This window comes from Salmo trutta, chromosome 4 (assembly GCF_901001165.1).
Source record: "Salmo trutta chromosome 4, fSalTru1.1, whole genome shotgun sequence".
NCBI classification, from domain to species: domain Eukaryota; kingdom Metazoa; phylum Chordata; class Actinopteri; order Salmoniformes; family Salmonidae; genus Salmo; species Salmo trutta.
This window is the reverse complement of record NC_042960.1, coordinates 55,897,180-55,921,593: the sequence shown is the minus strand read 5'-3', so window position 1 is coordinate 55,921,593 and position 24,414 is coordinate 55,897,180. Positions and strand designations below refer to the sequence as shown.

The 24,414-nt window shown below is 41.5% G+C and overlaps 1 protein-coding gene across 4 annotated transcripts in view; it reads right to left on the bottom strand.

Moving 5' to 3' along the window:
- Positions 1 to 24,414, bottom strand: part of LOC115192657 (SRSF protein kinase 2) — a 129,505-nt gene that overhangs the window by 26,669 nt on the left and 78,422 nt on the right. The window contains exon 2 of one of the 4 annotated variants that reach the window (XM_029751411.1): positions 23,232 to 23,347. The exons of 2 other annotated variants lie outside the window; for them this stretch is intronic. In XM_029751411.1, the coding sequence (XP_029607271.1) occupies positions 23,232 to 23,335 (104 nt within the window). In that variant the 5' untranslated portion in view covers positions 23,336 to 23,347. Of the gene's footprint in view, positions 1 to 21,595; positions 21,883 to 23,231; positions 23,348 to 24,414 lie in introns of those variants that run through there. One more of the 4 variants, XM_029751414.1, reaches the window with a different exon arrangement.

The window sequence follows — 24,414 nt, the reverse complement described above, 5'->3', positions numbered from 1 at the left end:
TCCATGACTTTGCTGGTAACTTCTTTATTGAGGAAGAATGAACTGACTATGCCTGTGATATGTGGTTGTCTTACCTAGCTATCTGTATACTAACTAAGTCACTCTGGATAAGAGCATCTGCTAATGTAGACATTTTTTACATTGAAAAAGTTGAGAAGCTGTCTTTATCAGCTCAAAATCCCTAATTCTAGGGGCCTCCAGAGTGGCGCAGCGGCCTAAGGCTGTTAGGGGAGGGTTTGGCCGGCCTGGATGTCTTTGTTCCATCGCGCTCTGGTGACTCCTGTTGCGGGCCGGGCACATGCACACTGACACGGTCGCCAGTTGTACGGTGTTTCCTCCGACACGTTAAGTGAGCAGTGTGTCAAGAAGCAGTGCGGCTTGGCAGGGTCGTGTTTTGGAGGACACATGTCTCTCGACCTTTGCCTCTCCATACGGGATTTGCAGCGACGGGACCAGACTGTAACTACCAATTGGATAGCATGAAATTGGGGAAAAAGTAAATAAATAAAAATGTCCCTAATTCTGTGCGAACCCATTGCAGTTGTATGGACATAGTCATGGGTCCACACATTGTGTGCAATTAGTGATGGGGGAGGGGATATATTGCAATATTATTTTTGCGCTAGTTTGCTGTACCTGCACCAAAACTTCAGTATCTACACTTGTTCTCCATCTTCTTTTTAAATAGGGAGTCCATTTGTTTTCAGCATTTTTATTTCTATGACTGCTCAAAACTCATTTTCTCATAGCTCTCTCTTGTTCCTCTGCAGCAGACATATGATGAGCAATATGTTTGGAACATTGAATCACAATAAAATCACAGTAACAAATCGCAATACATATAAAATCCTGAGAATCACAATACATATAAAATCCTGAGAATCACAATACATATAGAATCCTGAGAATCACAATACATATAGAATCACTAGAATCACAATACATATAGAATCACAATACATATACAATCCTGAGAATCACAATACATATAGAATCACTAGAATCACAATACATATAGAATCACAATACATATAGAATCCTGAGAATCACAATACATATAGAATCACTAGAATCACAATACATATAGAATCACAATACATATAGAATTCTGAGAATCACAATACATATAGAATCACAATACATATAGAATCACAATACATATAGAATTCTGAGAATCACAATACATATAGAATCACAATACATATAGTATCACAATACATATAGTATCACAATACATATAGAATCCTGAGAATCACAATACATATCGTATCAGCATTTAAGTATTGTGATACCATATTGTGAGATCCCTGGCAATTCCCAGCCCTATGTGCAATGAACATGAAGCTTAGTAATATGATGTAGTATGAGATCTCAAGGCTTGTCAACAGCCTAAACATCTGTAGCAAGGAAAAGGTGGCTGTGTGCCTCCTCCTTTCAGATAGAACAAGCTCAGTGTACCCCTGCTCATTCAGTAACATCTGTCCTTAAGAACCACTGTCACATATTGTTGGCCCGTCACCAAGGAAACATATTGATTACCTAGCACCTACTCTATATCACTAAGGTAATGTACTGAATACTGAGCATTCTTGATGCCAAGGTAACACATTTAATATCGATGGAACACCACTGTCACCTAGGGAACCAATTGATTAGGCCTACCATTATACACCCTTGCTGGTAAATCAGCATGTCTAACTCTGAACATCCTGGTAGGGCAAGGAAAAGGCAACCTAGGGGTTAACCCATTTCACCTTGGTAACATAGACCTAGCGCTAACTGAACACACTGATGTCACCTAGTAGGTAATACCATAGAAATAGGGAATATAGATTATATTTCTATCGGCAACACAGATCATATAATTCAGTGAATTATAGGATCTACATTATATAGGTAACACTGATACCTGAACACAACTGTAAGTAAACTATGGAATGCCGCTGTCATCTCCGTTACGACTGTCCACTCAGTGAATACCAGCCTCCCTCTGTCAGAACCAAAACATTATCCCATCCCCCTGGTAATAGGCTACCACTCTCTCTTTTACTGATTCATCATCATCCCTCTCTCTCCCTCCCTCCCTCTCTGTCCATATCTCTTCATCTGTATCAGTCTCTCCCAGCAGCAGGCCAGCTGACTCATTCGCTCCTCTCCTCCGGTATGTCTGCTCTGCACATTCCAAGGAAGTGAGATCTCACTGCTATTTCAGTCTACGGCCTGCCTGCCAGACGTCACACAGCACTGCCCCCACCTGCCATGATGAATCTGTACATTACCTCTTACAGTTGAAGTCGGAAGTTTACATACACCTTAGCCAAAGACATTTAAACTCAGTTTTTCACAATTCCTGACAATAAATCCTAGACCTGTCTTAGGTCAGTTAGGATCACCACTTTATTTTAAGAATGTGAAATGTCAGAATAATAGTTGAGAGAATTATTTATTTCAGCTTTTATTTCTTTCATCACATTCCCAGGGGGTCAGGCGTTTAGATACACTCCATTAGTATTTGGTAGCATTGCCTTTAAATTGGGTCAAATGTTTCGGGTAGCCTTCCACAAGATTCCCACAATCATTTTGGCTCATTCCTCCTGACAGAGCTGGTGTAACAGTCATGTTTGTGGGCCTCCTTGCTTGCACACGCTTTTTCAGTTCTGCCCACACATTTTTCTATAGGATTGAGGTCAGGGCTTTGTGATGACCACTCCAAAACCTTGACTTTGTTGTCCTTAAGTCATTTTGCCACAACTTTGGAAGTATGCTTGGGGTCATTGTCCATTTGGAAGACCCATTTGCGACCAAGCTTTAACTTCCTGACTGATGTCTTGAGATGTTGCTTCAATATATCCACATAATTTTCCTGCCTCATGATGCCATCTATTTTGTGAAGTGCACCAGTCCCTCCTGCAGCAAAGCATCCCCACAACATGATGCTGCCACCCCCGTGCTTCACGATTGGGATGGTGTTCTTTGGCTTGCAAGCCTCCCACTTTTCCCTCCAAACATAACAATGGTCATTATGGACAAACAGTTCTATTTTTGTTTCATTAGACCAGGGGACATTTCTCCAAAAAGTACGATCTTTGTCCCCATGTGCAGTTGCAAACCGTAGTCTGTCTTTTTTATGGCGGTTTTGGAGCAGTGGCTTCTTCCGTGCTGAGCGGCCTTTCAGGTTATATCGATATATGACTCGTTTTACTGTGGATATAGATACTTTTGTACCTGTTTCCTCCAGCATCTTCACAAGGTCCTTTGCTGTTGTTCTGGGATTGATTTGCACTTTTTGCACCAAAGTACGTTCATCTCTAGGAGACAGAATGCATCTCCTTCCTGAGCGGTATGATGGCTGCGAGGTCCCATGGTGTTTATACTTACGTACTATTGTTTGTACAGGTGAAGGTGGTACCTTCAGGCGTTTGGAAATTGCTCCCAAGGATGAAACAGACTTGTGGTCTACAATTTTTTTTCTGAGGTCTTGGCTGATTTATTTACATTTTCCCATGATGTCAAGCAAAGAGTTTGAAGGTAGGCCTTGAAATACATCTACAGGTACACCTCCAATTGACTCAGATGATGTCAATTAGCCTATCAGAAGCTTCTAAAGCCATGACATCATTTTCTGGAATTTTCCAAGCTGTTTAAAGGCACAGTCAACTTTGTGTATGTAAACTTCTGGCCCACTGGGGCTCCATGCAAGATCTCACCTCGTGGAGTTGCAATGATCATGAGAACGGTGCGGAATCAGCCCAGAACTACATGGGAGGATCTTGTCAATGATCTCAAGGCAGCTGGGACCATAGTCACCAAGAAAACAATTGGTAACACACCACGCCGTGAAGGACTGAAATCCTGCAGCGCCCGCAAGGTCCCCCTGCTCAAGAAAGCACATATACATTCCCGTCTGAAGTTTGCCAATGAACATCAATGATTCAGAGGACAAGTGGATGAAAGTGTTGTGGTCAGATGAGACCAAAATTGAGCTCTTTGGCATCAACTCAAGTCACTGTGTTTGGAGGAGGAGGAATGCTGCCTATGACCCCAAGAACACCATCTCCACCATCAAACAAGGAGGTGGAAACATTATGCTTTGGGGGTGTTTTTCTGCTAAGGGGACAGGACAACTTCACCGCATCAAAGGGACGATGAACGGGGCCATGTACCGTCACATCTTGGGTGATAACCTCCTTCCCTCAGCCAGGGCATTGAAAATGGGTTGTGGATGGGTATTCCAGCATGACAATGACCCAAAACACACGGCCAAGGCAACAGTGTGGCTCAAGAAGAAGCACATTAAGGTCCTGGAGTGGCCTAGCCAGTCTCCAGACCTTAATCCCATAGAAAATCTGTGGAGAGAGCTGAAGGTTCGAGATGACAAACATCAGCCTCGAAACCTTAATGACTTGGAGAAGATCTGCAAAGAGGAGTGGGACAAAATCCCTCCTGAGATGTGTGCAAACCTGGTGGCCAACTACAAGAAACGTATGACCTCTGTGATTGCCAAGAAGGGTTTTGCCACCAAGTACTAAGTCATGTTTTGCAGAGGGGTCAAATACTTATTTCCCTCATTAAAATGCAAATCAATTTATAACATTTTTGACATGCGTTTTTCTGGATTTTTTGTTGTTGTTATTCTGCATTGAGTAGAATACAATGCATTGAGTAGAATGCTTAGTCGGGCATCAGTGCAAAACAATATTGTGACGAAACATGCAACCCATGAATAGGCCCAGTTCATACTGTACTGACACTATATAGTACACAAAACACAGACAGAAAAATGTATATTATGAACACACACACCAGCTCTATGCTGCAGGGCTCAGTGCACACCAGTCAATAGGTGCTGATTAGACTGTTACTCTATTTTCCAATGGGCATGTTGCACTACACTGACCTACACACTACTACACACAAAAACATACACGCAAGGACACACAAAAGCCAATACAAACATCATAAACTTAATGCACACTCCCATTATACTGTATCTACCTCTCACACTCCCATTATACTGTATCTAGCTCTCACACTCCCATTATACTGTATCTGACTCCCATTATACTGTATCTAGCTATCACACTCCCATTATACTGTATCTACCTCTCACACTCCCATTATACTGTATCTACCTCTCACACTCCCATTATACTGTATCTAGCTCTCACACTCCCATTATACTGTATCTAGCTATCACACTCCCATTACACTGTATCTAGCTCTCACACTCCCATTATACTGTATCTACCTCTCACACTCCCATTATACTGTATCTACCTCTCACACTCCCATTATACTGTATCTTGCTCTCACACTCCCATTATACTGTATCTGACTCCCATTATACTGCATCTAGCTCTCACACTCCCATTATACTGTATCTACCTCTCACACTCCCATTATACTGTATCTAGCTCTCACACTCCCATTATACTGTATCTAGCTCTCACACTCCCATTATACTGTATCTACCTCTCACACTCCCATTATACTGTATCTTGCTCTCACACTCCCATTATACTGTATCTGACTCCCATTATACTGCATCTAGCTCGCACACTCCCATTATACAGTATCTAGCTCTCACACTCCCATTATACTTTATCTAGCTCTCACACTCCCATTATACTGTATCTACCTCTCACACTCCCATTATACTGTATCTACCTCTCACACTCCCATTATACTGTATCTAGCTCTCACACTCCCATTATACTGTATCTAGCTCTCACACTCCCATTATACTGTATCTGACTCCCATTATACTGTATCTAGCTCTCACACTCCCATTATACTGTATCTAGCTCTCACACTCCCATTATACTGTATCTAGCTCTCACACTCCATTATACTGTATCTTGCTCTCACACTCCCATTATACTGTATCTGACTCCCATTATACTGCATCTAGCTCTCACACTCCCATTATACTGTATCTACCTCTCACACTCCCATTATACTGTATCTACCTCTCACACTCCCATTATTCTGTATCTAGCTCTCACACTCCCATTATACTGTATCTAGCTCTCACACTCCCATTATACTGTATCTGACTCCCATTATACTGTATCTACCTCTCACACTCCCATTATACTGTATCTAGCTCTCACACTCCCATTATACTGTATCTGACTCCCATTATACTGTATCTACCTCTCACACTCCCATTACACTGTATCTAGCTCTCACACTCCCATTATACTGTATCTAGCTCTCACACTCCCATTACACTGTATCTAGCTCTCACACTCCCATTATACTGCATCTAGCTCTCACACTCCCATTATACTGTATCTGACTCCCATTATACTGTATCTACCTCTCACACTCCATTATACTGTATCTACCTCACACACTCCCATTATACTGTATCTAGCTTTCACACTCCCATTATACTGTATCTAGCTCTCACACTCCCATTATACTGTATCTGACTCCCATTATACTGTATCTAGCTTTCACACTCCCATTATACTGTATCTAGCTCTCACACTCCCATTATACTGTATCTAGCTCTCACACTCCCATTATACTGTATCTACCTCTCACACTCCATTATACTGTATCTACCTCTCACACTCCCATTAAACTGTATGTAGCTCTCACACTCCCATTATACTGTATCTGACTCCCATTATACTGTATCTAGCTCTCACACTCCCATTATACTGTATCTACCTCTCACACTCCCATTATACTGTATCTAGCTCTCACACTCCCATTATACTGTATCTAGCTCTCACACTCCCATTATACTGTATCTAGCTCTCACACTCCCATTATACTGTATCTAGCTCTCACACTCCCATTATACTGTATCTACCTCTCACACTCCCATTATACTGTATCTACCTCTCACACTCCCATTATACTGTATCTACCTCTCACACTCCCATTATACTGTATCTACCTCTCACACTCCCATTATACTGTATCTACCTCTCACACTCCCATTATACTGTATCTACCTCTCACACTCCCATTATACTGTATCTACCTCACACACTCCCATTATACTGTATCTAGCTCTCACACTCCCATTATACTGTATCTACCTCTCACACTCCCATTATACTGTATCTACCTCTCACACTCCATTATACTGTATCTGACTCCCATTATACTGTATCTAGCTCTCACACTCCCATTATACTGTATCTACCTCTCACACTCCCATTATACTGTATCTAGCTCTCACACTCCCATTATACTGTATCTACCTCTCACACTCCCATTATACTGTATCTAGCTCTCACACTCCCATTATACTGTATCTAGCTCTCACACTCCCATTATACTGTATCTACCTCTCACACTCCCATTATAACTGTATCTACCCTCTCACACTCCCATTATACTGTATCTACCTCTCACACTCCCATTATACTGTATCTACCTCTCACACTCCCATTATACTGTATCTACCTCTCACACTCCCATTATACTGTATCTACCTCTCACACTCCCCATTATACTGTATCTAGCTCTCACACTCCCATTATACTGTATCTAGCTCTCACACTCCCATTATACTGTATCTAGCTCTCACACTCCCATTATACTGTATCTTGCTCTCACACTGCCATTATACTGTATCTTGCTCTCACACTCCCATTATACTGTATCTAGCTCTCACACTCCCATTATACTGTATCTGACTCCCATATACTGTATCTAGCTCTCACACTCCCATTATACTGTATCTACCTCTCACACTCCCTTATACTGTATCTAGCTCTCACACTCCCATTATACTGTATCTAGCTCTCACACTCCCATTATACTGTATCTAGCTCTCACACTCCCATTATACTGTATCTAGCTCTCACACTCCCATTATACTGTATCTAGCTCTCACACTCCCATTATACTGTATCTAGCTCTCACACTCCCATTATACTGTATCTAGCTCTCACACTCCCATTATACTGTATCTAGCTCTCACACTCCCATTATACTGTATCTACCTCTCACACTCCATTATACTGTATCTACCTCTCACACTCCCATTAAACTGTATCTAGCTCTCACACTCCCATTATACTGTATCTGACTCCCATTATACTGTATCTAGCTCTCACACTCCCATTATACTGTATCTAGCTCTCACACTCCCATTATACTGTATCTTGCTCTCACACTCCCATTATACTGTATCTAGCTCTCACACTCCCATTATACTGTATCTGACTCCCATTATACTGTATCTAGCTCTCACACTCCCATTATACTGTATCTACCTCTCACACTCCCATTATACTGTATCTAGCTCTCACACTCCCATTATACTGTATCTAGCTCTCACACTCCCATTATACTGTATCTAGCTCTCACACTCCCATTATACTGTATCTAGCTCTCACACTCCCATTATACTGTATCTAGCTCTCACACTCCCATTATACTGTATCTAGCTCTCACACTCCCATTATACTGTATCTACCTCTCACACTCCCATTATACTGTATCTACCTCTCACACTCCATTATACTGTATCTACCTCTCACACTCCCATTAAACTGTATCTAGCTCTCACACTCCCATTATACTGTATCTGACTCCCATTATACTGTATCTACCTCTCACACTCCATTATACTGTATCTACCTCTCACACTCCCATTATACTGTATCTACCTCTCACACTCCCATTATACTGTATCTAGCTCTCACACTCCCATTATACTGTATCTAGCTATCACACTCCCATTACACTGTATCTAGCTCTCACACTCCCATTATACTGTATCTACCTCTCACACTCCCATTATACTGTATCTACCTCTCACACTCCCATTATACTGTATCTTGCTCTCACACTCCCATTATACTGTATCTGACTCCCATTATACTGCATCTAGCTCTCACACTCCCATTATACTGTATCTACCTCTCACACTCCCATTATACTGTATCTAGCTCTCACACTCCCATTATACTGTATCTAGCTCTCACACTCCCATTATACTGTATCTACCTCTCACACTCCCATTATACTGTATCTACCTCTCACACTCCATTATACTGTATCTACCTCTCACACTCCCATTAAACTGTATCTAGCTCTCACACTCCCATTATACTGTATCTGACTCCCATTATACTGTATCTACCTCTCACACTCCATTATACTGTATCTACCTCTCACACTCCCATTATACTGTATCTACCTCTCACACTCCCATTATACTGTATCTAGCTCTCACACTCCCATTATACTGTATCTAGCTATCACACTCCCATTACACTGTATCTAGCTCTCACACTCCCATTATACTGTATCTACCTCTCACACTCCCATTATACTGTATCTACCTCTCACACTCCCATTATACTGTATCTTGCTCTCACACTCCCATTATACTGTATCTGACTCCCATTATACTGCATCTAGCTCTCACACTCCCATTATACTGTATCTACCTCTCACACTCCCATTATACTGTATCTAGCTCTCACACTCCCATTATACTGTATCTTGCTCTCACACTCCCATTATACTGTATCTGACTCCCATTATACTGCATCTAGCTCGCACACTCCCATTATACTGTATCTAGCTCTCACACTCCCATTATACTTTATCTAGCTCTCACACTCCCATTATACTGTATCTACCTCTCACACTCCCATTATACTGTATCTACCTCTCACACTCCCATTATACTGTATCTAGCTCTCACACTCCCATTATACTGTATCTGACTCCCATTATACTGTATCTAGCTCTCACACTCCATTATACTGTATCTTGCTCTCACACTCCCATTATACTGTATCTGACTCCCATTATACTGCATCTAGCTCTCACACTCCCATTATACTGTATCTACCTCTCACACTCCCATTATACTGTATCTACCTCTCACACTCCCATTATTCTGTATCTAGCTCTCACACTCCCATTATACTGTATCTAGCTCTCACACTCCCATTATACTGTATCTGACTCCCATTATACTGTATCTACCTCTCACACTCCCATTATACTGTATCTAGCTCTCACACTCCCATTATACTGTATCTGACTCCCATTATACTGTATGACTCCCATTATACTGTATCTACCTCTCACACTCCCATTACACTGTATCTAGCTCTCACACTCCCATTATACTGTATCTAGCTCTCACACTCCCATTACACTGTATCTAGCTCTCACACTCCCATTATACTGCATCTAGCTCTCACACTCCCATTATACTGTATCTGACTCCCATTATACTGTATCTACCTCACACACTCCCATTATACTGTATCTAGCTTTCACACTCCCATTATACTGTATCTAGCTCTCACACTCCCATTATACTGTATCTGACTCCCATTATACTGTATCTAGCTTTCACACTCCCATTATACTGTATCTAGCTCTCACACTCCCATTATACTGTATCTAGCTCTCACACTCCCATTATACTGTATCTTGCTCTCACACTGCCATTATACTGTATCTTGCTCTCACACTCCCATTATACTGTATCTAGCTCTCACAACTCCCATTATACTGTATCTGACCTCCCATTATACTGTATCTAGCTCTCACACTCCCATTATACTGTATCTACCTCTCACACTCCCATTATACTGTATCTAGCTCTCACACTCCCATTATACTGTATCTAGCTCTCACACTCCCATTATACTGTATCTAGCTCTCACACTCCCATTATACTGTATCTAGCTCTCACACTCCCATTATACTGTATCTAGCTCTCACACTCCCATTATACTGTATCTAGCTCTCACACTCCATTATACTGTATCTAGCTCTCACACTCCCATTATACTGTATCTACCTCTCACACTCCATTATACTGTATCTACCTCTCACACTCCCATTAAACTGTATCTAGCTCTCACACTCCCATTATACTGTATCTGACTCCCATTATACTGTATCTAGCTCTCACACTCCCATTATACTGTATCTAGCTCTCACACTCCCATTATACTGTATCTTGCTCTCACACTCCCATTATACTGTATCTAGCTCTCACACTCCCATTATACTGTATCTGACTCCATTATACTGTATCTAGCTCTCACACTCCCATTATACTGTATCTACCTCTCACACTCCCATTATACTGTATCTAGCTCTCACACTCCCATTATACTGTATCTAGCTCTCACACTCCCATTATACTGTATCTAGCTCTCACACTCCCATTATACTGTATCTAGCTCTCACACTCCCATTATACTGTATCTAGCTCTCACACTCCCATTATACTGTATCTAGCTCTCACACTCCCATTATACTGTATCTACCTCTCACACTCCCATTATACTGTATCTACCTCTCACACTCCATTATACTGTATCTACCTCTCACACTCCCATTAAACTGTATCTAGCTCTCACACTCCCATTATACTGTATCTGACTCCCATTATACTGTATCTACCTCTCACACTCCATTATACTGTATCTACCTCTCACACTCCCATTATACTGTATCTACCTCTCACACTCCCATTATACTGTATCTAGCTCTCACACTCCCATTATACTGTATCTAGCTATCACACTCCCATTACACTGTATCTAGCTCTCACACTCCCATTATACTGTATCTACCTCTCACACTCCCATTATACTGTATCTACCTCTCACACTCCCATTATACTGTATCTTGCTCTCACACTCCCATTATACTGTATCTGACTCCCATTATACTGCATCTAGCTCTCACACTCCCATTATACTGTATCTAGCTCTCACACTCCCATTATACTGTATCTAGCTCTCACACTCCCATTATACTGTATCTACCTCTCACACTCCCATTATACTGTATCTACCTCTCACACTCCATTATACTGTATCTACCTCTCACACTCCCATTAAACTGTATCTAGCTCTCACACTCCCATTATACTGTATCTGACTCCCATTATACTGTATCTACCTCTCACACTCCATTATACTGTATCTACCTCTCACACTCCCATTATACTGTATCTACCTCTCACACTCCCATTATACTGTATCTAGCTCTCACACTCCCATTATACTGTATCTAGCTATCACACTCCCATTACACTGTATCTAGCTCTCACACTCCCATTATACTGTATCTACCTCTCACACTCCCATTATACTGTATCTACCTCTCACACTCCCATTATACTGTATCTTGCTCTCACACTCCCATTATACTGTATCTGACTCCCATTATACTGCATCTAGCTCTCACACTCCCATTATACTGTATCTACCTCTCACACTCCCATTATACTGTATCTAGCTCTCACACTCCCATTATACTGTATCTTGCTCTCACACTCCCATTATACTGTATCTGACTCCCATTATACTGCATCTAGCTCGCACACTCCCATTATACTGTATCTAGCTCTCACACTCCCATTATACTTTATCTAGCTCTCACACTCCCATTATACTGTATCTACCTCTCACACTCCCATTATACTGTATCTACCTCTCACACTCCCATTATACTGTATCTAGCTCTCACACTCCCATTATACTGTATCTGACTCCCATTATACTGTATCTAGCTCTCACACTCCATTATACTGTATCTTGCTCTCACACTCCCATTATACTGTATCTGACTCCCATTATACTGCATCTAGCTCTCACACTCCCATTATACTGTATCTACCTCTCACACTCCCATTATACTGTATCTACCTCTCACACTCCCATTATTCTGTATCTAGCTCTCACACTCCCATTATACTGTATCTAGCTCTCACACTCCCATTATACTGTATCTGACTCCCATTATACTGTATCTACCTCTCACACTCCCATTATACTGTATCTAGCTCTCACACTCCCATTATACTGTATCTGACTCCCATTATACTGTATGACTCCCATTATACTGTATCTACCTCTCACACTCCCATTACACTGTATCTAGCTCTCACACTCCCATTATACTGTATCTAGCTCTCACACTCCCATTACACTGTATCTAGCTCTCACACTCCCATTATACTGCATCTAGCTCTCACACTCCCATTATACTGTATCTGACTCCCATTATACTGTATCTACCTCACACACTCCCATTATACTGTATCTAGCTTTCACACTCCCATTATACTGTATCTAGCTCTCACACTCCCATTATACTGTATCTGACTCCCATTATACTGTATCTAGCTTTCACACTCCCATTATACTGTATCTAGCTCTCACACTCCCATTATACTGTATCTAGCTCTCACACTCCCATTATACTGTATCTAGCTCTCACACTCCCATTATACTGTATCTACCTCTCACACTCCATTATACTGTATCTACCTCTCACACTCCCATTAAACTGTATCTAGCTCTCACACTCCCATTATACTGTATCTGACTCCCATTATACTGTATCTAGCTCTCACACTCCCATTATACTGTATCTAGCTCTCACACTCCCATTATACTGTATCTTGCTCTCACACTCCCATTATACTGTATCTAGCTCTCACACTCCCATTATACTGTATCTGACTCCCATTATACTGTATCTAGCTCTCACACTCCCATTATACTGTATCTACCTCTCACACTCCCATTATACTGTATCTAGCTCTCACACTCCCATTATACTGTATCTAGCTCTCACACTCCCATTATACTGTATCTAGCTCTCACACTCCCATTATACTGTATCTAGCTCTCACACTCCCATTATACTGTATCTAGCTCTCACACTCCCATTATACTGTATCTACCTCTCACACTCCCATTATACTGTATCTACCTCTCACACTCCCATTATACTGTATCTACCTCTCACACTCCCATTATACTGTATCTACCTCTCACACTCCCATTATACTGTATCTACCTCTCACACTCCCATTATACTGTATCTAGCTCTCACACTCCCATTATACTGTATCTACCTCACACACTCCCATTATACTGTATCTAGCTCTCACACTCCCATTATACTGTATCTAGCTCTCACACTCCCATTATACTGTATCTACCTCTCACACTCCATTATACTGTATCTAGCTCTCACACTCCCATTATACTGTATCTGACTCCCATTATACTGTATCTAGCTCTCACACTCCCATTATACTGTATCTGACTCCCATTATACTGTATCTAGCTCTCACACTCCCATTATACTGTATCTAGCTCTCACACTCCCATTATACTGTATCTAGCTCTCACACTCCCATTATACTGTATCTAGCTCTCACACTCCCATTATACTGTATCTAGCTCTCACACTCCCATTATACTGTATCTAGCTCTCACACTCCCATTATACTGTATCTAGCTCTCACACTCCCATTATACTGTATCTAGCTCTCACACTCCCATTATACTGTATCTAGCTCTCACACTCCCATTATACTGTATCTAGCTCTCACACTCCCATTATACTGTATCTACCTCTCACACTCCCATTATACTGTATCTACCTCTCACACTCCATTATACTGTATCTACCTCTCACACTCCCATTAAACTGTATCTAGCTCTCACACTCCCATTATACTGTATCTGACTCCCATTATACTGTATCTACCTCTCACACTCCATTATACTGCATCTACCTCTCACACTCCCATTATACTGTATCTACCTCTCACACTCCCATTATACTGTATCTAGCTCTCACACTCCCATTATACTGTATCTAGCTATCACACTCCCATTACACTGTATCTAGCTCTCACACTCCCCATTATACTGTATCTACCTCTCACACTCCCATTATACTGTATCTACCTCTCACACTCCCATTATACTGTATCTTGCTCTCACACTCCCATTATACTGTATCTGACTCCCATTATACTGCATCTAGCTCTCACACTCCCATTATACTGTATCTACCTCTCACACTCCCATTATACTGTATCTAGCTCTCACACTCCCATTATACTGTATCTTGCTCTCACACTCCCATTATACTGTATCTGACTCCCATTATACTGCATCTAGCTCGCACACTCCCATTATACTGTATCTAGCTCTCACACTCCCATTATACTTTATCTAGCTCTCACACTCCCATTATACTGTATCTACCTCTCACACTCCCATTATACTGTATCTACCTCTCACACTCCATTATACTGTATCTAGCTCTCACACTCCCATTATACTGTATCTGACTCCCATTATACTGTATCTAGCTCTCACACTCCATTATACTGTATCTTGCTCTCACACTCCCATTATACTGTATCTGACTCCCATTATACTGCATCTAGCTCTCACACTCCCATTATACTGCATCTACCTCTCACACTCCCATTATACTGTATCTACCTCTCACACTCCCATTATACTGTATCTAGCTCTCACACTCCCATTATACTGTATCTAGCTCTCACACTCCCATTATACTGTATCTGACTCCCATTATACTGTATCTACCTCTCACACTCCCATTATACTGTATCTAGCTCTCACACTCCCATTATACTGTATCTGACTCCCATTATACTGTATGACTCCCATTATACTGTATCTACCTCTCACACTCCCATTACACTGTATCTAGCTCTCACACTCCCATTATACTGTATCTAGCTCTCACACTCCCATTACACTGTATCTAGCTCTCACACTCCCATTATACTGCATCTAGCTCTCACACTCCCATTATACTGTATCTGACTCCCATTATACTGTATCTACCTCTCACACTCCATTATACTGTATCTACCTCACACACTCCCATTATACTGTATCTAGCTTTCACACTCCCATTATACTGTATCTAGCTCTCACACTCCCATTATACTGTATCTGACTCCCATTATACTGTATCTAGCTTTCACACTCCCATTATACTGTATCTAGCTCTCACACTCCCATTATACTGTATCTAGCTCTCACACTCCCATTATACTGTATCTACCTCTCACACTCCATTATACTGTATCTACCCTCTCACACTCCCATTAAACTGTATCTAGCTCTCACACTCCCATTATACTGTATCTGACTCCCATTATACTGTATCTAGCTCTCACACTCCCATTATACTGTATCTAGCTCTCACACTCCCATTATACTGTATCTTGCTCTCACACTCCCATTATACTGTATCTAGCTCTCACACTCCCATTATACTGTATCTGACTCCCATTATACTGTATCTAGCTCTCACACTCCCATTATACTGTATCTACCTCTCACACTCCCATTATACTGTATCTAGCTCTCACACTCCCATTATACTGTATCTGACTCCCATTATACTGTATCTACCTCTCACACTCCCATTATACTGTATCTAGCTCTCACACTCCCATTATACTGTATCTGACTCCCATTATACTGTATGACTCCCATTATACTGTATCTACCTCTCACACTCCCATTACACTGTATCTAGCTCTCACACTCCCATTATACTGTATCTAGCTCTCACACTCCCATTACACTGTATCTAGCTCTCACACTCCCATTATACTGCATCTAGCTCTCACACTCCCATTATACTGTATCTGACTCCCATTATACTGTATCTACCTCTCACACTCCATTATACTGTATCTACCTCACACACTCCCATTATACTGTATCTAGCTTTCACACTCCCATTATACTGTATCTAGCTCTCACACTCCCATTATACTGTATCTGACTCCCATTATACTGTATCTAGCTTTCACACTCCCATTATACTGTATCTAGCTCTCACACTCCCATTATACTGTATCTAGCTCTCACACTCCCATTATACTGTATCTACCTCTCACACTCCATTATACTGTATCTACCTCTCACACTCCCATTAAACTGTATCTAGCTCTCACACTCCCATTATACTGTATCTGACTCCCATTATACTGTATCTAGCTCTCACACTCCCATTATACTGTATCTAGCTCTCACACTCCCATTATACTGTATCTTGCTCTCACACTCCCATTATACTGTATCTAGCTCTCACACTCCCATTATACTGTATCTGACTCCCATTATACTGTATCTAGCTCTCACACTCCCATTATACTGTATCTACCTCTCACACTCCCATTATACTGTATCTAGCTCTCACACTCCCATTATACTGTATCTAGCTCTCACACTCCCATTATACTGTATCTAGCTCTCACAACTCCCATTATACTGTATCTAGCTCTCACACTCCCATTATACTGTATCTAGCTCTCAACACTCCCATTATACTGTATCTACCTCTCACACTCCCATTATACTGTATCTACCTCTCACACTCCCATTATACTGTATCTACCTCTCACACTCCCATTATACTGTATCTACCTCTCACACTCCCATTATACTGTATCTACCTCTCACACTCCCATTATACTGTATCTACCTCTCACACTCCATTATACTGTATCTACCTCACACACTCCCATTATACTGTATCTAGCTCCCACACTCCCATTATACTGTATCTAGCTCTCACACTCCCATTATACTGTATCTACCTCTCACACTCCATTATACTGTATCTAGCTCTCACACTCCCATTATACTGTATCTTGCTCTCACACTCCCATTATACTGTATCTAGCTCTCACACTCCCATTATACTGTATCTTAGCTCTCACCCTCCCATTATACTGTATCTAGCTCTCACACTACACTCCCATTATACTGTATCTAGCTCTCACACTCCCATTATACTGTATCTAGCCTCTCACACTCCCATTATACTGTATCTAGCTCTCACACTCCCATTATACTGTATCTAGCTCTCACACTCCCAGTATACTGTATCTAGCTCTCACACTCCCATTATACTGTATCTAGCTCTCACACTCCCATTATACTGTATCTAGCTCTCACACTCCCATTATACTGTATCTAGCTCTCACACTCCCATTATACTGTATCTAGCTCTCACACTCCCATTATACTGTATCTAGCTCTCACACTCCCATTATACTGTATCTACCTCTCACACTCCCATTATACTGTATCTACCTCTCACACTCCATTATACTGTATCTACCTCTCACACTCCCATTAAACTGTATCTAGCTCTCACACTCCCATTATACTGTATCTGACTCCATTATACTGTATCTACCTCTCACACTCCATTATACTGTATCTACCTCTCACACTCCATTATACTGTATCTACCTCTCACACTCCCATTATACTGTATCTACCTCTCACACTCCCATTATACTGTATCTACCTCTCACACTCCCATTATACTGTATCTACCTCTCACACTCCCATTATACTGTATCTAGCTCTCGCACTCCCATTATACTGTATCTACCTCTCACACTCCCATTATACTGTATCTGACTCCCATTATACTGTATCTAGCTCTCGCACTCCCATTATACTGTATCTACCTCTCACACTCCCATTATACTGTATCTGACTCCCATTATACTGTATCTACCTCTCACACTCCCATTATACTGTATCTACCTCTCACACTCCCATTATACTGTATCTACCTCTCACACTCCCATTATACTGTATCTAGCTCTCACACTCCCATTATACTGTATCTACCTCTCACACTCCCATATACTGTATCTACCTCTCACACTCCCATTATACTGTATCTACCTCTCACACTCCCATTATACTGTATCTACCTCTCACACTCCCATTATACTGTATCTACCTCTCACACTCCCATTATACTGTATCTAGCTCTCACACTCCCATTATACTGTATCTAGCTCTCACACTCCCATTATACTGTATCTAGCTCTCACACTCCCATTATACTGTATCTTGCTCTCACACTCCCATTATACTGTATCTAGCTCTCACACTCCCATTATACTGTATCTGACTCCCATTATACTGTATCTAGCTCTCACACTCCCATTATACTGTATCTACCTCTCACACTCCCATTATACTGTATCTAGCTCTCACACTCCCATTATACTGTATCTAGCTCTCACACTCCCATTATACTGTATCTAGCTCTCACACTCCCATTATACTGTATCTAGCTCTCACACTCCCATTATACTGTATCTAGCTCTCACACTCCCATTATACTGTATCTAGCTCTCACACTCCCATTATACTGTATCTAGCTCTCACACTCCCATTATACTGTATCTAGCTCTCACACTCCCATTATACTGTATCTACCTCTCACACTCCATTATACTGTATCTACCTCTCACACTCCCATTAAACTGTATCTAGCTCTCACACTCCCATTATACTGTATCTGACTCCCATTATACTGTATCTACCTCTCACACTCCATTATACTGTATCTACCTCTCACACTCCATTATACTGTATCTACCTCTCACACTCCCATTATACTGTATCTACCTCTCACACTCCCATTATACTGTATCTACCTCTCACACTCCCATTATACTGTATCTACCTCTCACACTCCCATTATACTGTATCTAGCTCTCGCACTCCCATTATACTGTATCTACCTCTCACACTCCCATTATACTGTATCTGACTCCCATTATACTGTATCTAGCTCTCGCACTCCCATTATACTGTATCTACCTCTCACACTCCCATTATACTGTATCTGACTCCCATTATACTGTATCTACCTCTCACACTCCCATTATACTGTATCTAGCTCTCACACTCCCATTATACTGTATCTTGCTCTCACACTCCCATTATACTGTATCTTGCTCTCACACTCCCATTATACTGTATCTAGCTCTCACACTCCCATTATACTGTATCTACCTCTCACACTCCCATTATACTGTATCTGACTCCCATTATACTGTATCTACCTCTCACACTCCCATTATACTGTATCTACCTCTCACACTCCATTATACTGTATCTAGCTCTCACACTCCCATTATACTGTATCTACCTCTCACACTCCCATTATACTGTATCTACCTCTCACACTCCCATTATACTGTATCTACCTCTCACACTCCCATTATACTGTATCTACCTCTCACACTCCCATTATACTGTATCTACCTCTCACACTCCCATTAAACTGTATCTAGCTCTCACACTCCCATTATACTGTATCTACCTCTCACACTCCATTATACTGTATCTGACTCCCATTATATTGTATCTACCTCTCACACTCCCATTATACTGTATCTACCTCTCACACTCCCATTATACTGTATCTACCTCACACACTCCATTATACTGTATCTACCTCACACACTCCATTATACTGTATCTAGCTCTCACACTCCCATTATACTGTATCTACCTCTCACACTCCATTATACTGTATCTGACTCCCATTATATTGTATCTACCTCTCACACTCCCATTATACTGTATCTACCTCTCACACTCCCATTATACTGTATCTACCTCTCACACTCCCATTATACTGTATCTACCTCTCACACTCCCATTATACTGTATCTACCTCTCACACTCCCATTATACTGTATCTACCTCTCACACTCCCATTATACTGTATCTACCTCTCACACTCCCATTATACTGTATCTACCTCTCACACTCCCATTAAACTGTATCTAGCTCTCGCACTCCCATTATACTGTATCTGACTCCCATTATACTGTATCTGACTCCCATTATACTGTATCTACCTCTCACACTCCCATTATACTGTATCTACCTCTCACACTCCCATTATACTGTATCTAGCTCTCACACTCCCATTATACTGTATCTAGCTCTCACACTCCCATTATACTGTATCTACCTCTCACACTCCCATTATACTGTATCTACCTCTCACACTCCCATTATACTGTATCTACCTCTCACACTCCCATTATACTGTATCTACCTCTCACACTCCCATTAAACTGTATCTAGCTCTCGCACTCCCATTATACTGTATCTAGCTCTCACACTCCCATTATACTGTATCTAGCTCTCACACTCCCATTATACTGTATCTACCTCTCACACTCCCATTATACTGTATCTAGCTCTCACACTCCCATTATACTGTATCTAGCTCTAATGCAGGAGTAGAAATGTTTTTTTATGACATCATTAATTAATCAAACAGGCCTGAGCCCATAGAAATAAGCATGAACACCTGAGCCAGTCATCAGGCTGTCACTCATGTACCAGGCATGGAATAATGCGACCAGCAACAACCGCTTAAACCGGGACTCACTCTTTCACCCCACTTCGATACAAAGTTCTTTTTTCGTAGCAGGTTAGGAGACCATTTTCGCTAACCCTTTTCCTAAACTTAACTGTCTCCTAACCTGCTGCGTAAACTGCTATGAAAAAGTTGGATCAGTATCCAAGTGGCGTGAAAAGAGTGTTTCACTAAACAACCTATGGTATCCTAACACCCTCACTATCATCAATAGCCTAGCGATGACAACAGTGACACATCAAAAGTGAAAGGCTAGTTGTGCTGAAAGGACAGCAACCGTAAAGTGCGCACTGCGTGGAGGGAACACTTTTTCTAAAACACATAGACACGTCCGATAGAAAGAGAGCAGTCACACACAGCATACCGTTAAAAGCAACCCGTTCATAAGCTAGTAGGCCCCCAATCATAACAAACACACAACCATTCAGCATTTCCAAAACGATATGTACAACTTTATCAAAGTAACTGGTGATCTAAAGTTTAAACGCAACAATGTTTCACACACATTATTTTCAAAGAGATAGCTAACAGCAAGAGAGCTGCACAAATCAGTGCCACTCACCAAAAGATGATCATTTGTAAGTAACGTCTTGTTGAAAGGTTAATCTTGAAGGGAGAAATTAACAAATCAGCAAAAACATCCTCCTTGATAACACTTGTGGCTGCAGCTGCCGCACACTATCAACAACAAAAGTTAGTTAGAGCGTGGGAAAAACAGGCTACAGGAGTGAGGTGTCTATGCCTTCCAGAAGGCGGAAGTGTAAAAAAATATATTGTCAAAACAGTCCCACCCATTGGAAGTCAAAATGTGATTGGTTGATTTTCCCAAAAATTCTGCCCTAATACAGTGGAATGACACATGCCTTCTGTCTAGCTTCTGAGGGCGTAGCCAATGGCTGACTTAGCGAGCTAGATTTTTCTCGCCAGAGACCGCCAAAGAAAAATCCTGATTGGATATTTTTTCTTCTTCAGTGATAACCCATAGAAAAAAGAATGAATAGAACGAGCTTGGAACCTCTAACCCTGGAAATTTGACTGGTAATCTCATGGGTACACTCGCAGTGGCTTCCTAATTTCCATGGTAATGTAGAATGTTCATTCAGATGATGCTAACTGATGCAATGTAATGTATTTTTTGTAATGTCATTTGAGTTGATTGAACAAATCACAGCACAGACTGATACATTTTATTTTGTTTTTTCCTAAAACTGCATTGTTGGTTAAGGGCTTGTAAAGTAAGCATTTCACGGTAAGGTCTACACCTGTTGTATTTGGCGCATGGGACAAATAAAATTTGATTTGATGGTTACACTTCCTGATTTTACTTCCTGCTTTGCTCGTATGGGTACACTCACAATCTCCACCAGTCCACCCATTATGCCATCATTGACTTGAATGGGGACGCCTGTTCTATTCATTCTTATTTCCATGGTTAACCCTTCTCTTTCCAACACAAACTTAAGAGATGAAATAAGAATATATTTAAATTACAGCAAAAATGAAATAGAAATGAATACAACATGTATATTTTAATTGTATAAATCCTTAGGCCTTCTCTGAAGGTGTAGAAGGCCCTTACGATTCCCCATTGATAAAATGCAATGGCACCGAGCCACACAAGACCACATACTCACTGTCAGACTACAGCATAGTCAGCCACCCATCCACAACTGGATGGGACTTTTGTTCCGTAGAAGTGCTTGATATTGAATAATATTTGCATTGTGAAACAGGCCTGCAAGCTGGCATGCTAATTCTTACTGAGGCCACAGACTGTTCCCATGTCACTGGTCCATGTCACAGCACACAAACACAAAGACACACACACACACACACACACACACACACACACACACACAAAAGTCACACAGTTGAGGCACACTGACATGACTGTACACCCAGCATAAACACAGAGGGCCGATTCTCCCCTATTGACACAAGAGGCAAGATGCTTTTGTGTGTGTGATGTTTACTACACAGGATGTGTGTGAATGTGTACTTACTGTACATGCATTGCTAAACATCAAGCCATTAGCCTTGGCTGTGATCGTGTGATGTGACCACAAAAAACCCTGAACAGTTACAGTATAATATCTGGATTCCTCCATTTATACTGTATCAAAACATCACATAGTGCTATGCTGTAGCTAGATACTGGACCTAAGTAGTGAATAGCTCGTCTCCACTCAACCACGCACACAGTCTCTTCACATCCATAGTCATCCAGTGATGTCAAACGGAGCCAAGGCCATTGTGGAGGTCTGTCACTTCCACGCTGGTAAGAGGAGGAAGACTGCTGCATGCTGGGTAGGCTCTGGAAGAGAAACACAGTAGCCTGGGCTGCTCAGTGTGTCTAATGGAATTCGACTCACAACACAATAACCCCCTGGGTGTTTACAGGTTGTGCTATGGTTGTGTAAAAAGCTAAACATTTGAACAGCGAATGTTGTTTAAGTGTTGCATGAGGGTTTAGGGTAAATGTTTTCAGGACGTCATAGTAACAATATGGAGGCAACATCACCACCTAAATACAATGTTGTTTAGACGTTTTCCCATTGTGAATGTGTTTTATCATTTGGTCACATGCTGCTGGACTTTAATAGACTGGGTTGGACAAGCAGAGAGGGTCAGGCCCAGAATTCCAAGCCCAGTCACGTGGTGCTCTTTCACCTAACTGCTAATGGCCCTGCCCATCACGCATCGGACCTCACGTGACCACACATACACACCGTGTGTGCCGCTGCTATATACATATAGGGGAAACACTGATTACCTACAGTATGAGACATAAGTTATCTTAGATGGGGATTATTACTACTGAATGGTGGGAGTAGAGATGAAAGGACAGTTGTTCCACCATGCAGAGGCTCTGTTTCTACTCTGTGTGTCTACTCTCTATGTGTCTCTGTTTCTACTCTCTATGTGTCTCTGTTTCTACTCTCTGTGTCTACTCTCTATGTGTCTCTGTTTCTACTCTCTATGTGTCTCTGTTTCTACTCTGTGTGTCTACTCTCTATGTGTCTCTGTTTCTACTCTCTGTGTGTCTCTGTTTCTACTCTCTATGTGTCTCTGTTTCTACTCTCTATGTGTCTCTGTTTCTACTCTCTATGTGTCTCTGTTTCTACTCTCTATGTGTCTCTGTTTCTACTCTCTATGTGTCTCTGTTTCTACTCTCTATGTGTCTCTGTGTCTACTCTCTATGTGTCTCTGTTTCTACTCTCTGTGTCTACTCTCTATGTGTCTCTGTTTCTACTCTCTGTGTCTACTCTCTATGTGTCTCTGTTTCTACTCTCTGTGTCTACTCTCTATGTGTCTCTGTTTCTACTCTGTGTGTCCGGTGGATCTCTGGAACTATGGGGCTGTGTCTCTGGGAGGGGGACA